Below are 17,190 nucleotides of genomic sequence, written 5' to 3'. Positions count from 1 at the left end.
TTAGTTTGCACTGTGATATTATTCAATTTATTCTTAGATATGCACTTCTTCTTGGTATTACGTGCTTTCAAAAGGAGATATGTGAGTAGAAACCTAATCCTTTCACCCTGAGCCAACACTATACTACTTCTGCTTTCTTACTGTTAAATCATCTAAAAGGTGGTGGTGGTTGTTTTTCACTGTGGGTGCACTGCAGTATTACAGTCATTGTGGTGTAACATCTGAAGTTTGTAGCCACACCTAGGGTTGGAGGATGATGGAAAATGGAGGAAGTTAGCAGTGTTTTATGAGCTTGACAGTTTTGGACACTAACTTGTACAAAGGAGTATGAAATTTTGTGCCAGGTTAGGGACTAAATTATCTGTGTTAAAATCAATGTCACATTTGCTGACCAATAATTATATCCTCATGCAAGAAGTAGCTCCTGTTTGAGGGAATACAGATCCAGAACGATAGAGAGAATTGAGGTAGGGCTAAACAGCACAACAGTGGCCGATGGAAGAGTGGCCAATGGAAGAAAGCACAGCTGTATGATAGACGTACTCTCAAGGACTCAGTAGTTCACGGTGCACTGGAAAGCCATTGTACACACACAGCTTTTCTTTACAAGTCTGATGATTGTATTTTTATTTTCTTATGTGCGCACAGTCCAAGTGAAAGGAATGCACACAAGACGTTTCTCTCATTCATTTATTCACATTTCCCATGGATTTTTGTACACTTCAATGCATGAGAACTAACGAAAACATTGTTATGAGTCATGTGAAAACTAAGCATCCATTGGAAAACTCAGAGCAGTTTGAAGTCTATTAAGAGATCATCACATTCAGCATTTCCATTCAGTTTATACTAACTCGTGCCACTTAAAATTGTTTAATGACGGTAAATTTTTGCACGCAGGCACCAGCTACAAAACTTTAGCAGATGCAAATAAGTTAAGGCATCGGGAAGTAAGTCTTTAAGAACATTTTCAGTGTTACAGTGCTGCAAAGGGAGCTGAACTAGAGTTCCTGCTACTAAAGCCTTACCTCTCTTTATTGGTTTGCATTCTGCAACGTCTTCATTTAAGCTACAGATCTGAGTTTTCACGTCCATCAGCGCAGAGATTAAAGGAAGATGCTGTTGTGTTCCCAAATAGGTCATTTAAGTACACTGCAAAAGACTTTGCAAACAGCAAACTGGTATTTTAAAATCAAATCCACAATTATAATAATCTCTCTTAGAGATGGCACTGAGAAGTAAAAGAAGCTGAGATCTTCACTTTCTTTTCTTGGAGGAGCAGAAAGGTGGGAGGGAAAAGGCTTTCAAGCTGCTGAAACATCAAAATCGCAACAAAAGGAAGAATGCATATCACCCATTAGACACTCCAGCACCTACCTACAGCTTTAACAGTCTAGGCATTCACTCTAATTAGGGGAGGGAACTTAAGATCTTTAGCATCAGCTGTCTGATATCTGGCTGTTCAATATATTAAGTATCAACCATGATACAGGAACGCCTCATTGAACAGGAATTCTGATCAAAGTCTTTCCTTGTGTAGCCACTTAGTTATGAAGGCATACATTGGTTTCCGTTCTCCCCACTAACTTGCTTTTAAGTCAGTTTTCTATGTAATAATCCCTGGCTTTTTAAAAATATCCCTTTATTTCAATATTTAAATAGAAACTGAAGGTTTGTCATGGATTTGTTTTAGTAACAGTACTGAGAAGGATTGTGCTTTATAATTGAACACCAAGTCAAACATTTGACTGACTTCTCCTGCTGCTTCATAGTCCAGATAATTGCAGGGTCACTAAGAATGTTGATTAAATCTCTAATTTGCAGTTAATCTTTCCCATTTTTCAAGCCATGCTTTTAAGACCATGTATCTGACACTGTAATTAACACAAGATTTCTATTACCTTTCCCCAGGCTTTACTGATAAATACACACGCTGCTAAAGAATTGCGATTCATCTCTGTTAGTCTTTCCCACAGCTAACAGAAGATATTCCTTGCTACCATGAATATTGTTCTCCAGCGTATCAATGCTGCGACTGCCTTGCTTTGGAGGTGAGTCATTAAAGATACCTAGGAAGCTCAGTTTGTCTCTTAACTAACTGTTTTAATTGGTCCACACTTCAATGGATTTGTGGTTATGTACCCATGGGCAAATAAACAGAAAACTAAGACACCTGAAACCATCTGTACTGAATTACTCTTAAAGTAAGAAGCATAACAAGAATCTGCTCACCCCATCCAGCAATTTAACCTATAAAAATGCTGCTTCGTGGAGAAAGGTTAAGACACTACAATCATAAGACAAATGAACTGAGCCCTTGGACGATACACCTGAGCCTATAAATCAACTTTCGGGCAATAGTTCTGTTTTTCATTCATACACAGTTACCAGGAAAGCCTTCAGCTTTTGGCCTCCAGTTCAGGTATCAGCAAGACTTTAGAAAAATAAAAAGTGAGGAAAGTCATGTCAGTTATTAACAGTAAAGCACTAAGCTGGGTGCAAGAAAATAAAGGCACAACTTTGTATTTATTGAATAATTCTTAATGCAGTACCTATGCTCCCCTTACACGTGAGCGTTAAAAATGGAACTCCAGTGATCTCAGTGAAGCTGAAATGTGAGCAAAGGCCTTTGTTTTTGAACTTTGGTCAGGAGGGCAGTAGATGCTATCAGGTTTTCCTCCTTCATGGTTAACAGGGGGAAAAAAATGGCCTTAACCTGAATTGTGCAGTCAACTAGGACTAAAAGCAGCCATTTGTTCCCTCATGGAGAGCTGGTAGAAGAATCTCCAAATGGTACTTCTTTTTTTCACCACCACAGGCTGCCACTGTTACAGATTGTATCGTCCCCTGTGAGAGTTACATCATGCTGCTGCATTAGTGAATGTTTGGTTTTTCCTTCTGTGCCTAATTAGCCAGAAGCAGGGTGGTGTGTTTCTTCCAAATCCCCAGAGCTGGTCCCTGTAACAAATCAGAAGTCAAATCAAACATTAGCGTCCAGCTCTCTGATAGCTCTCAGAGACGGAAATGAAGCAGAAAAATATTTATGAGGGAATTGCCAGCCAACTAGGGCAAGACTTGGAAAAGAAAAGGATTATATAATGGAACAAGGTCTGATGGAAACCGAGAACAAAACAATGTTTTGCTCTGTGGATCAGTGAATCGCTCCCATGTGGTTTATCTCAACTCTGCTAAAACCTGTTACTGATTAAATAAGTGCGTGCTCCCTGGTTGGGACAGAAAGCTCATCCCGAAGCTGTGAACTACTGCTTTAGGTAGTGCAGCAATGCACTGCAGTTTGAGCACATGGGAAAGATAATTATTGACATATGTTTGTGCATGCATTCTTGGTAACAGCCAGCGTACAAGGATTTGTAAAGATCCAGGACTTTGTCTTTCAAAAAGCTATCTTCAGTAAAGTACTAGCAACTAGCAACACAAGTACCCCTCCTGCTCTGCCTCTGCTGCGCTGCAGTGTTGCCCAACAGATTAGGGAAGAAAACATCAGAACCTTTGCCTCTGACTTGTCAAAGCCAGTAAATGCCAGCTGTGGTTGTGGTCCAAGATAAACAGTCTTCCAGTTGTCCACTTATACTATTGCACATCATTAGCTTGTTGCTACAGTAAGAACAGAACTGACAGTTCTTCTCTAAGAAACACTAATTGTCGATAAGACTACGCAAGCTAACTTTGTATTAAATAGCTGGAGATGCAGTCTCCGAATCCCAGAATCTCCCAGTCTCAGAATCACACAAGTCTGTAAGAGTTAAAACACAGTACAATATACATTGTTGCTGTTTGGGTACATTGTCATTACAGATAGTTTGAAAAATTAAGTCTCACCAGAATGATGGACCAATTGAAAATAAAAATCTCGAGTACAGAAACAGTTTCAACAGTTACATTGGAATATCCTTGCAAAAGAGGAGGCCGTTGCATTGCACTGCAGTCTGTGAGGAATCTCTGGTACCATATTTTATACTCTGATTGCAGTCCATTCAGTCAAATTGACCAGTGTTAAAAACATGCTTTAATTTCAGTCAGTGTAGTTTATCCAGAAGAGAGGTCCTGCATTTTGACATTGAAAAATGAGGGAGCACAGTCCAAAACTTGTGTTCTATTAAAACTTTTATTAGCTCATTTACCTTTTCCTCACAGATTTTTTTTCCAGACTTTCTCTAGCAGTTCTTAGTATCAGAATAAAGAGTTAAGTGTTCAAGTGAAGGTATGGAAGGGAAAAAATAATAGAGCAGCAGCAGTTTGGCAATAATTTCTCAAATCACTGGCTGCGACATAGTTAAGCCTTCTTCTTCTCGAGTAAGATTTTGTGCAATTCATCTGCATCCTCGCTTGTTTTCACCCTTATTAACATAGGGACAGGAACGGTTGGGTTATTCTCATCGATTGGTGGATTAGGAACACAAACTATAAGAACGTTGTTTTTTCCGGTTCTTGTACATGGCATCTTGGGTGGAATTAGAACGTTCAACAATATGTTTCCTGCATGTAAAAAGAGAGAAAAAAATTCAATTTAGCAATTTTTCACCTTTTTTCCCCCACAATCTGGATGTTAGTATATACTTATTAAGTAGGGAAGGCACTTCCTTCCACAGCGTCTTATTCTTTAAGCATCTGCTCACGGCCCCTGATTTATTTCCTCAGTAGGAAGGAGGAATCCAGCTCCTGCTTTAAACGGAGTGAGCTGAGGAGTATCAAGTGACAGTAGAGACACACAGGGAAAAGGAACATGGGAGAATCAGCAAATAAGGAATCGAGTCACTACTTAATGCTTATGCAAGTTACTCATTCTGATGCACAGCTCATAAGCAAAAGCAAAAAGTTAGTTTTAACACACATACAGACATATATTAATCTAAAAACGGACAAACTAGTACAGAATAAATACTTTGTATCCTCAAATCATATACCACAGCTGATGTGGTCTACCACTTACTAATAATAACCTATGTCAACTTGTTAAATTCCGTAGTGAGTTGGAGATGCACAGTATTAGTGGTCTATTAAAACAGTTGCAAACAAACTCAAATCTGCTTCAACAGAAGATGCACACAGTTTGTAAACCTGGTAAATAGTTCAGAACACGGTAGTAGTATTTATGGGAAAGTCAGTCTTCGCCTTCCTTTTCAGTTCAGTTTGTCAAACACAGTGAGATTTAAGGAAAGTAATACAGCACTGTGTGAAGATAGCAAAAAGGAAAGTGTGCATCACTAAGACTGTTGCTGCTTGTACAAACCAGTGCTTGGAGTCACCAAGCTGAAGTGTATGAGCTAGAAAAAGATAATTCCTAATATCACCTAAATGATGTTGGAGGGAATGTAAATCAACATAATGAAAACTAAGACTTCTGTTATAGGGTACGTAAGTTGGAGAAAGCAAGTTTTCACCTGCTCTATTCACCCTCTTCAAATCCTTAAGAAAATGATCACAGCCACCCATCTACCTTAGGTTTTATTGCTAAAAAGAACTGCCTTTCATCAGGCAAACCTTGCCTGTTTCCATCAAAAGCAGTCGTTGATTTGGAAACGACTGACTCAGGAGTTCCAGTCTCACCACATATTTGAAAACTCTGCCTAATAGGTCTGTGGGGGGTTTTTACAGACCTGCCAGAGCATTTAACAAAGTGAGACTCAGGTAAGATTTACCAGTTGCTTTGCAGGCACAGCATGGCTCAAGTTCTCACATCTTTTATAAGCATAATTTACTGTATTTTATGGAAGTTGCCAAGTTAACATGAACTCCATTTCACATTTGTTGAAATGAGGTACTAAAGATGTAGCAAAGGTGTTTGCTACAATTAATATCAAAGCAGGTGACACCTGGCCTACTTCACAGCAGAAATTATGTTCACCTACACTCATCACACCTCAGATACATATATTTATACTTGATTGTGGAGTCCTAAAGCCAATCTTCACAGCCATTCAGAAATAGAGAATAGCTACTAAAACAAAAGTATGGAAGAAAGTACCCAGTCATCCACTATAACCTTTTACTTCTTTGCACCGCTTCAGGTGCGTTATTTCAGAACACTTGTTAGAGGCGTACAATTGCTTGAAATTATTCAAGGAAAAAAAAAATTAAGATCAGGAATCTCATCAGTTATACTATGTAACATAAACCTAATGCTTTGCAGAGAGTCTTACATCAAGACTTGTTACTAGAAGACGTTTACTTACCTAAATTGGTATCTGCTCGGACTAGGAGTTGAGTTTTTTCGTTTCCTGCTGGTTTTAAGTGTAATGTTCCTACACCTTTTTCTTTAAATTCATTATCCTTTTTGTAGAATAGTTTACACCTGTGCACAAGAAAAGCAAAACTAGTTTGTACTGAGATTAAATAGCAGGATAACCCAAGTAGATATGTATACCCATGTGTCTGACTTCCAGGAAACCAACAGTTTAACAATAATCAGTTAACTTTCTGGGCTATGAGTAATAAATCCTTATTCTTCCTGACCTTACTTGATTCGTTTTCTAACAGATAGAACAGTTCAGGTGGAAGAGATGTTCAAGGATTGAGTCCTGAATGCTTCAGGGCTAACCAAAAGTTTTAGGATATTACTGAGGGCAGCGTACAAACACCTCTTGAACACCGACAGATGTGAAACATCAAGCACCTCACTAGGAAACCTGCTCCAGTGCTTGACCACCTTCATGGTAAATAAGTTTTTCCTAGTGTCCGGTCTGACCATCCCCTGGTGCAGCTCTGTGCCATCCCCATCCTGCAATCAGTTCACAGGAGCGGAGTCTGGCACCCCTTTCTGCTTTTGCAGAGAGCAGTGAGATCGCCTCCTGGCCTCCTCTCCTCCATCCAGGATAGCCCACTGGTCCTCAGCTTCTCCTGTATAGGACATGCCCTCCTGTCCTCTTAGTGGCTTTGGTGCCCTCCTCTGTATGCACTCAAAGATCCTTTTTGTAGTGTGGATCTGCACACAATACTAAACACAAGGTTGCACCAATGCTAGATACAACAGGACAATCACCTCTTCTGACCTATGCTGTTTGTAACGCACCCCAAAATGCAGTACAGTGGTACATATCAGCTTAGTAAGAGGAGACTATTCCTTTCAGTACTGAAATGACAAGCAGTATTGTCAGGAAAATAAATAAATAAACCTATGTGGTCCTATATTATTGTTATATAAGTAACAGCAATTATAATTATTATAAAGGCATCGTTCAACAAGCAATAATAATAAAAACCAGCTACAAATGCAGACATTTCTTCAATTGCTGTAAAATAAAATATAAATTTACACAGACAAACCCTTATTACAAATAGCCATCAGTGCTGTGTTCGAAACACAAAAATATTAGTAAGATCCTCCATGTCTTTGTAATTATGATTTTACAGGCAGAACTTCATGTTCTACATAGGGTATAAGCTAGAAAGGCAACATGCACATCATTAATCTTTATACTTCTATGGTTAATTGCAAAACGTAGATATGAATTTTATCCTCAAAGTGATGACTCACTATTCCAAGATAAAGACACTTACTTCTTTGAGTAGAAAGCATCATCTTCTTTTATTTCATTAACAATGACTTTTGGTGGCTCTTCCTCCTCCTCTTCTCCACCTTTAAATTAAGTTTCAGTACATCCCACATGTTAACATTAGGCTTGTGTTAGAATTAATTCATGCATACTACAGACTATAGATGTTATATAAACATGCTTGTCAGCGATTGCCAAAATATGTTTAAATCAGTGTAGGCTCTTAGTTTCACTTATAGAAAGTCTTTTTTCCTTCCCAGACAAGCAATTCTATGCTCATCTTCAATTTCAATTAGATGAAAACATCAAACTCCCACCAACCAATCAAAAAGCATTAAAACACAGCAAAAAGAGCCTAATGAGTCAAACTTAAGTTAAAACCTTTTCTCAGGGGAAAAAAATCATTCTAACATTTCTAGGAGTAACTTTCAGTAATAATAATATGAGGCTGAGTTTAATGTGGGGAAGGGTACTCAGCTGCAGATCTGACAGACGAGAGGCAGGATTATGCCATTCCAGTTATTTCAGCTGCTACAGCATTTCTATCAGCTAACAATATTCAACTTAGCTAAAAACCTTCCAATAGCAAGCAGCTTTGTCTCTCGCAGTCTTGCAAATAAGATGCATGAAAGTGTTTCATATCTCAAGTATTTTGTTGAGGAATCTTTTAATAAACCTACAGGGAAAAGCAATAGGATCTAGGTGTCCTGCAGGCTCAAAGATGAATGGACCAGCTGCTTTAAATTTCATTGGGTTCATTCTTCTTTTCTGTAATACATTCTTATGCTGACTACAAGTCTGACAGACATGCATAGGTTTTGATACACATACATTTTCAGTGTTACTTAAGCAACATGCCATACTGAGAATTCTGTATCAGTAGCATCATTCTGCAACTTTTAGATAGAGGAACTATGACCTCATTCAACTTAGTATTAATTCATTTCTGCAGTATTCTTAAGTCACATTCATTCACAGTTCACTGTTAAAAAGATTTTTACACATAGAATTTACCTTTATCCTCACTGTTCCCACTTTCTGTCTGAGCTTCCAACGCATTGGTGGATACCACAGTGACAGATTTTGCCTGGTTTGCATCTTTTCCAAACAAACCTGAATTTCCAGGAGAAAATGAGAAACTGCTATGCGTTCCTGAACCAAAGGAACTCAAACCCGCACTGTGACCACTCTTGCCAATATTAAACGAGACACTTGACGTAGCTCCTATTGATGGGTCTCTTTTTTCCGATGCAGCTTCTGCTTTTTTGTCAGAGGCATCCTCAGTTTTGTTGTTAAATAGAAAAGTTGATCCTTGCTGTAGCTTTGAATTCCCAAACGTGGAAACAGACTGTGTGCCAGGTGTCTTGTTGCTTTCGTTTTCAGAGCCACTATCACTACTGTTTCCATGTTGCTGTTCAATAGTTGCTAAATACTTCTCATAGTCTCTAAAGATAGGTGTCAGATCACATAGTGGGTTTGTGTTTACATGCTTAACTATCCAGTCACGCACAGAACAGTTCAGAGCTGCTAGCTGTTTGTGATAAACACTAGAGCTACAGACTTTGCTCTGAGTATAGCCAGATGATGATGGTTGGCTGCCACCATTAGCTTTTGGGCTTGCAGCCGCCTTCTCAGTAAGCGTGGTTGTAGTCGGACCATTTGACACAGGGGATCCTATTAAAAGAAAAATATGGTTTAGAAACACTCTTTTTTTAAGATATAAAGTATTCTCGTTTGTAAAATGTGAAGCTAATGTTTTCAGTACTTCTGTATCAAATTACCAAACCACTCAGTTATGTACAGTTCATTGCATCACAACACTGTGTGCCAGATAGCACAGGCTGAGTAAACAGGCAATGCTATGAAACAGATCTAAACTTGCTACGTTGACAGAAGTACTTAGTGAGGCTTGTAAAGTTAAGGGACTAAGTACCAAAGCACAAGACTAGAGTTAGATCTGCCAAAATATTTAAAACATTTAAAATATTAAAAACAAAACTAAACAAACCCATAAAGATGTCAGACCTACTAAAAGGATATTTTCCATTAGCAGTATTGTTTTTTAATAAGATTCAGATAATTGGGATGAATATTTAACTGGAATGCATTATCAGCTCTTTTATACTATTGAGCGTACTGCAGCAAATTTCTTCCACTCCCTTTGCCTCTGTAAGTTTTATCTCTAGTATTAGATCTAATTGTAGTTTCTACCTCTTAAAATTGCATTTATTTGATATCACGTCCCACCACTAGTCTAAAATCTTTAAGAAACAGAACTACAGAGTTATTGGAATACGTTTATTCACTATTAAATTAAGTTATTTAAAGCTTACCAAAAGCAGATTTTGTTTCAGACGTTGTCTTTAAACCGCTGAAAGGAGTACTGAAGATACTACTATTTCCATTAGACAGGCCTTCTAAAGGCTTTATTCCTGCACCATTACCAAATCCGCTGAAACCACCTCCTTCTTTTCCAGAAGGCAATACAAAGCCTTTAAACCCTTTAAACGCTCCTCTACTTTCAGGCTGGAGAGAAGATAAATAAAATCAGTTATATGCATCACTGTGCTTTTAATGCTACCAGTATTAAATTTCAGTGTGCCATTCCGTGCCTTATGTCCCTTATTCCAAGTCAGCTATGTAAACAGGATTAGTAGTTTCCTTATGACACATACTGGTACTATTTTTAAAAGACTCAGAGGATTGGAATGAAAATAAACTATTTACAGGAAGTGAATACCTAGAAATTGTTCAGAGCAGCAGATGTATTTGTCTACCTACTCGCACATTCATAGCATCTTGTTTTCTTCAGATAATCATGAAGCAATATATAACTGCAGACTCATTTTCAGGAACAGCCACAATTAGAGTCCAGCACTCATCAGATTCATCAAAACATCACACTTTGTAGTCACCTCAGTAATGCCTAAGGAGCTTACCAAAATTATTCCATTGTGACTGATGGGGAAAAGCAAAGACAGGCTGTGCTTGATAATGTAACGCATCCGCATTCCGCAGCCTTTTCATTACCCAGCTCTGAACACTACTGCTATAGTATTTTGTGACGTAGTTTTTTAAACGTTTTTATAAGATAGTCATATAGCACATTTAACACCCAAAAAGGCACTGCTACTTTTATCTACTACATATCTTTCTTGTCACTGAAGTAGAATTTCTCTTCTTTCAGTGTCTCTGGAAAGCCACCAGAGAAAAGGAGAACATCTTGTGAGGTTCATGTGCTTTTGTCACTGAGAAATAACAGAACTTAGCAATTTTAGGTTCATTTTCACTATCTGGCACTGCAGGCCTGGGCTCTGTTTCCCTTTGTGCTTCACCATTACCAGTTCAGTCCTCTGTATCTCATTTCCAGCTAGCTATTTTTATCCTGTCCCTTTGATCAGTCCTACCTCTCTCTGGACAACCCAGATAAACTGCAGCCTGTTTTGTCTTTGCGGCATTCTGCTTGTTTCATTTATGAACTTCAGTAAACTTGGAGTTTATCTTTTTGTAAATGTTTCACAGGTTTATTACACAGACACAACCAACTATCCTGACATCTCTCCTGCTTTCTAGACTTTGTGTAGCCTATCATACTTCTTCAATTTCTGATATCTGACAGCTGAATACAAACCTTACAATCATTTCTTCTGTGATCATCTTGTCCCCTTTCTCAACCAATTCTGCCTTTCCATTTTATTTTACCCCTGAATCCTTCCTGTCAAAGGTGCTGGGTGTTTGGTTTTTTTCTTTAACATCACTGTAATCCTCTTTCGAATAGAGTTCTTAAAGTAACTGCATCCTCTACCACAACGGTGGCTAAAACTACCAGAGGTAGAAGCGAGATGGGACAGCTGCCAGATTTATATTGCTTGGACAGAAGGAAAAAGAAGAACATAAGAAAAAGCTACATAGCTCATAACTGAGCCTAGTCTCGTCCTATCTAAAAGCAACCTGGATGGTAGGTACAAACTGTCCAATTCCTAACACGGGACATGCAATCTTGAAAGAAAGTTTCACAGAAAGATGTATGACAAAGCACCTGTCAAGGATTTCTGAAAGGACTACACTCTGGTTAGACCAGTTCATACTTTCACAGGAACTAAACCTCTAAGAAAGGCCAACTTCCCTTCTACGTTCCACTTATTATTGCCAAATGTATGTCACACACTAAAGGTCTCCTAGGGGAAAAAGTACTACTGTTTTTAAACAGAACACATTTATTTCACTCTTAGACCAACTTAATAACATGGCTTTTACTGCCTTGGACATCCTCTAGCCCTCCAGTATGAATAATTAGTAGCTTCCAGGCTAGATTTCCAGGCTCCTAACTCTGCTGGGATTGGAAGAGGAGCCGTTGACTAGTTGCAAATACCTTTAAATTGAAAACTTTATACAGAATTGTTACAAGCCAAAATGAATAAAGATTTGAACACAGATGTCATTTTTTGCAACTGACTTAAACTATGATACTAATGTTCAATGATTACATTACCTCTGATCCAACATTCTGACGCTTTGCTTTTTTAATAGCTCTGTTCTTCAGGACTTCCTCGCTAGCCACTGAGAAGGTTCCCACCTTTGAGATAAAGTCATGGAATTATTAGTGAAACTCTCAGAATACACTGATTTGTCATAGTCTGACTAGATGACTGAAACCCTGAGATACTTTTTGAACAGAACTGTAACAATTCTCCCTAACAAGTAAGAGAAGAAATTAAAAATAAAAGTAAAAATAAATGAGGAAAATTACAGTTCTACTATTAGCTTGCCAGGTGCTTGGATGATTAGCTGATATTTCACAGCTACGTTCTTCCTGTTCTGCATTTAATTTCCCCTTATACTGACTGCAATCTCAATTTTACTACTGCAAGCAATTCAATTGCTACTTACAATGGCAAGCAAGTCAACAAGGAAACTAACTTTGCTGAAGGTACTCTATCAGTAACAGTTACACTGTTACAAACAATATCCAGTTCAGATAAGGTATGCTGACACATATTGCCAGTTTTCCACAGTTCAAGTAGTGGTAAAGGTAGCTAATGACTAATTACTACCCAAAAATAAGTAAGGAGATGAAGTTTTCTGCAAAAGTCCTATCAGTTCTCTTTCATATACTCTCTAAGCCTTTCTTTTTTTGTTAGTAGCACAGAAACTAGCACAGTTTGTTTAGAGATAAGACACATGCCTTAAATAAAGATATTTCATTTGGTTGGAAAAAGTATGTCACTTTACCACAAGATGAATAAAATCTATGTGTAAATAACTATGTATCTGAGGAATCTAATATATAGTTCTACCTCCTCAGCTTCATCTTCTTGATCCCAGTTTCTGTCGGTCAGTTCTTTTTCTGCTATTCTCTTCGCCATTTTTCCACACCTGTAGAAAAATGATCAGAAATGCACAGATTTAATTGCCCGGTCATTCTAAGCAGGGGATCTTCAACTTTTGTTATACTGAACAAGTAACTGGAATCAGAGTTCACAAAGAACTAAGTCAAAATTAGAACAACAGTTGGAAACATTTGTTGCAACAACAATCAACACAGCACACGAAACTGGGGTTGTGGTTATTAGCCATACTTGATACTAAAATCAAGCAACAAAAGAAATACGCAGTTCAGTCACAAAGTTATTCTTCTTCAGCAGTGAAGCAAGCTAGAAAAAATCCTTTCTGTGTTCCATCACTTGTCACCAATTAGGCTGATGGGCTGCAAAAAGCAACAAAAACATACAAAAGGATCTAGTTAAAAGATTACATATCCCTGTCCATCTTGCTTCAGGATACCTGGTAAAACCTAACAGCCTTGCAAGAGAGAAGTTTCTTGCCAGCACCTATAATCAATATTGATAATGACCGAGTAAAGCCAGTTCACTTTGGATAAGGATGAAAACAATACCCTCCTACAAAGAACCATATTGCTGAAAAATTCTATTGCAAATAAATCAGATGACTTTTCTTCCAAAAGACACCTATGTGTTATCAGGGGTTTTAAAGCTATTAACGTATGCAGCTAACTGTATTTTTGCTATTGAACAGTAAAGTCAACTCTGGAGAATTAATATCTGTAGTTTTAACTTCTGACTTCCATTTCTGTAAACTCATCAGCTGTGATGAAAAACAAAGAATGAATCCAGGTATGTTGTTTTATCTGAAAGATCTGGCAAGTCATGACATTCAAATTTAATATAGAAAGAAGTTTTGATGACAATTTCATCTGGCATTAGATATGAAAGCTTATCAAGTATGTAGTTCTGTAGCAATACAAAGTTACAATACAAAGTCTGAAGCAAGCACAAGAAATAGAATTCCTCAAAAAGCCCTCTTAGGCTGCTCCTGAAAAAAAAAACACCTAATTCCACAAAGAGCTGAATTTCAGAGCCAAAAATGATCATGTGTAATTACATACAGAACGTCTTCCTTAGCCAATCATTATTACTTTTTTAAGCAGAACAATAAACCCAACTGAACAGCAGCAGACTTACAGAGGTCGTGACTGAAAGCCGTCAATTTCACAAGTCAAGTTATTAGGATCTTTTAGAAGGGCGGAAGCAAAAAGCTGTTCTACGTAAATGCTTTAAAATGGCATAAGCCCCACTTTGCTGGGAAAAAGAAAGAGGTCCTACCACGTACTACATGATTCTCTGCAGATGAGGCAACTGGTTAAATTAACCCAATGAAAAAAACCTAAAAAGACTTATTTTACAATTGTCTCCCCAGTGCAGCTTCCCACAGGGGCACACAAACACTTGCCACCAGAGGAAGGCAAGGTTGCATTTCATTGGCAGCGGTCACAGCTCAAAGGCTCATGAGACTAACCCAGAGTTACTCCATCAGATTCCACAAAAGATCACGTTACCAGTCCTAATGACAGCCATTAAAGCATTACAAGCACTATATTAAACAGAAAGCCTGTTCTCCACTATGGGGAAAAAGTGGCAAACTAATTGGCTCAGGCTCCAGGTTCTTTATACCCACTTGTCTTCATATGATTTCTCTAGGTCATGCCTGAAAATAGGAGCTGACAAGAGAATCTAACCTATATGAAGGCAGCAGCAAGAGGATTCTAGACATTTCTAACCTGTGAAACAGGAAGCAATACAAAACAATCTCTGTGTTATTTTTTAGATGCAGCACAACCTTCAGGAGTTTTCTGTCATAAGTGCTCTGTGCAGGTTGAGATGGGAGTTACAAGAAACAGTTTTTTATTTAAGAAGCTCAACACACGCTTTGTTGAGCTACTACAACCCAATGAGTTAATGCAGTATTACAAGAACTTCTCTTACACTTCACAACATAACTTCTACAACGGGGGTTCAAAAATTTGCACCGTCACAACTTACAACCTCAGAATTGGGAGCTACAGAAGGCACCGTCACCCCAGCAGTACTCGGGAGCCTTAAGCCAGCTAAGGTGGGGCTGCACGACCAGCGTTACGGAGCTTTTTTCACCCCTGCTCTTAAGCGGGAAGCTGCTGTCGCCTGCCATCAGGCCCGGAAGTCACAGGGCAGCTGAGCCAGGCTTCTCGCTTCCTCAAACGGCGTGCTGTTTCAACACGGCTTCTGTCTCGTCGTTTCCTCTGCAGAATCCTAGCAGCAGTCTCGCAGAACACCGTCGGTTCTTCCCTCCACGGTGATTAAATGGAAGCTCTGCCCTTCCTGTGTAGCGGAACGTATTCCTGCCATCTCCCAGCGCAGTCCCTCAAAACGCCACCCGCCCTTTAAAGTCGCGAGCCTACCCGGACCCGCACACCTTACAGGGTGAGCTCGCTACCCGGCCTTACTCCCGCTGCCAACGCCAATCTGCTTTTCGATCCGCCGGCCTCCTGCCGGGGTGACACGGCCAACCAGGCCACCCCTCTCCCCGCCCGCAGACCCTCCCCGAGGGGAGGCGATCCCGCCCCGCTCGCTCCCACGCGGCGGGGCCTTCAGGGCCGGCCGGGGCCGCGGCGGGCAGGCGCCATCCCACCGGCAACAGCCCCCGCGGCCCCAGCCTCGCCCTGCCGCAGCGCCGCGGGGCCGGGCGGTCACACCGGGGAGACGGAAGAGAGGAGACGGAAGGGAACGAGGGAAAGAACTGCCACTCACCCGCGCGGCCCGGCGGCCCGGCCCGATGAGTGTCGTTCGCCGCGGGGCCGAAGCTGCGGCTGGCAAGCAGAGTCCGGTTACGGATTGCTCGGCTCCGGAGCCCTCTCACCATCCCCCGCCGGGGCCCTCAGCCGCCCGCTCTGTCTTTCCGCTGTCTGGCAGCCCGGCGTCAGGCCGCCATTTCGTGCCGCCGTGAGGCTTCGGAACCAGACAAGACACCGGCCCGGCGATCGCTCCAGCACGCATGCGCCGCCCGCCCCGCGGCCGCCGCTCGAGGGACGGAGGAGGCGGGGCAGGCCGCTGCCCCGCCGCCGGCCGTTGGGAAGCGAGACACGTGACCGCCGCCGCCCAATGGGCGGCCTCGCTCCGGCGCGTCTCGCGGGAGGCTGACCGCTCCTGCGCGTGGTCGGCGTCTCGCGCCGCTCGTTCGAATTCGTCGTCACGTGACTTAGGCGCGTCCTTCCTGCCGCCGGAGCCGGTAGCCGGAGCTGGCGTTGCTGCTCTGAGGAGGGATCCGTCGCCTCATGGCATCCAGGGTACGCGCGGCACGGCTGGCCTGCTCCGCCCGGCTGGACGTAGCTCCGCTGAGTCACGGCCTGCTGCGCTCAGGTCCGGTTTGGGGCGGCAGCAGTTGTTTGCTTGGCTGACCTATAACTGCCTCGCTTGTGGTATGATAGTATGTCTCCGTGGTATGGTAGTAACTGGGATTAAGTCCAGGATGGAGTAACAGCCTGCCCTATAGCTTGACAGCAGTGTCTCCAAACGAGTTTGCATCATGTATAGAGAGTGTATAACCTTAAAAGAGTAACTGCAAATGAAAGCTCTCAGAACATGCTATTCTGTTACAAATTCAATACTTGGAAGAGAGAGGGAAAAAAAAAAAAAAAAAAAAAAAAAAAAGATGAAAACTCTTCCACTAGATATCACTGATTTTTATTTTTCTTTTGCCAGACATCCTTAAAATTCCTGAAGCAGAGGTCTGTTCCCCAACACAGAGGGTGGTGATGCACTGGAACAGGTTGCCCAAGGAGGCTGTGGATGCCCCTTCACTGCAGGCATTCAAGGTCAGGCTGGATGTGGCTCTGGGCAGCCTGGTCAGGTAGCTGGACACCCTGCACATAGCAGGGGTTTGAAACAAGATGATCACTGTGGTCCTTTTCAATCCAGGCCATCCTATAATTCTATGATATATTGAATATATTCAAAATATACACATGCAAAACTAAGTTCAGGTCTTTGTTCTCAGACCTCTCTCTCTAAGTGTGGAGGTTTTTTTCCCTGAGCTTCATGTTGTTTGTTTGCCTTGCTTAGCCCCCAAAACATAAAAGTTGCTTCCTTCTATAGGCAAGCTCTCTTGAGTTCCTCTTTGGTGAGCTTTTCCTCTACCATTTTTAAATCGATGTCTAGATGCTCATGTTTCCTGTTTCCTTCCCACCCCATCTCTTTGAAATGTGGGAAAAACTCATTTCCATCTGGCAGTATCAACCATTTAATTCAACCACTGCTTTACCTCTTCAGCCGCTGGGAGCTGTTAAAGGCTCCTTCATTTGTACCCCTCTCATGGCCCTTAAACCCTTCACACAAGTTAGGTT

The 17,190-nt window shown here is 40.9% G+C and overlaps 1 protein-coding gene across 2 annotated transcripts; it reads right to left on the bottom strand.

The window, feature by feature from the left end:
• Positions 1-605: 605 nt before the first annotated feature.
• NUP50 (nucleoporin 50) lies at positions 606-15,844 on the bottom strand. 2 transcript variants are annotated; one of them, XM_072341752.1, is made up of 8 exons: positions 15,599-15,844; positions 12,812-12,890; positions 12,007-12,090; positions 9,848-10,040; positions 8,529-9,188; positions 7,519-7,597; positions 6,195-6,313; positions 606-4,497 (listed from the first exon to the last, which is right to left on the bottom strand). In XM_072341752.1, exons 2-8 carry the CDS (start codon positions 12,878-12,880, stop codon positions 4,295-4,297), a joined length of 1,407 nt encoding a protein of 468 aa, XP_072197853.1. In that variant the 5' UTR covers positions 12,881-12,890; positions 15,599-15,844; the 3' UTR covers positions 606-4,294. The 2 variants fall into 2 exon arrangements, with proteins under 2 accessions (XP_072197853.1, XP_072197862.1); XM_072341761.1 differs by lacking the exon at positions 15,599-15,844 and adding an exon at positions 14,858-14,980 and having other exon boundaries at positions 686-4,497.
• Between the last annotated feature and the right edge of the window lie 1,346 nt (positions 15,845-17,190).

The sequence above is a fragment of the Excalfactoria chinensis genome, chromosome 1 (assembly GCF_039878825.1).
Source record: "Excalfactoria chinensis isolate bCotChi1 chromosome 1, bCotChi1.hap2, whole genome shotgun sequence".
NCBI classification, from domain to species: Eukaryota; Metazoa; Chordata; class Aves; order Galliformes; family Phasianidae; genus Excalfactoria; species Excalfactoria chinensis.
The sequence above is the reverse complement of the archived record's forward strand: the minus strand, read 5'-3'. Positions and strand labels throughout refer to the sequence as shown.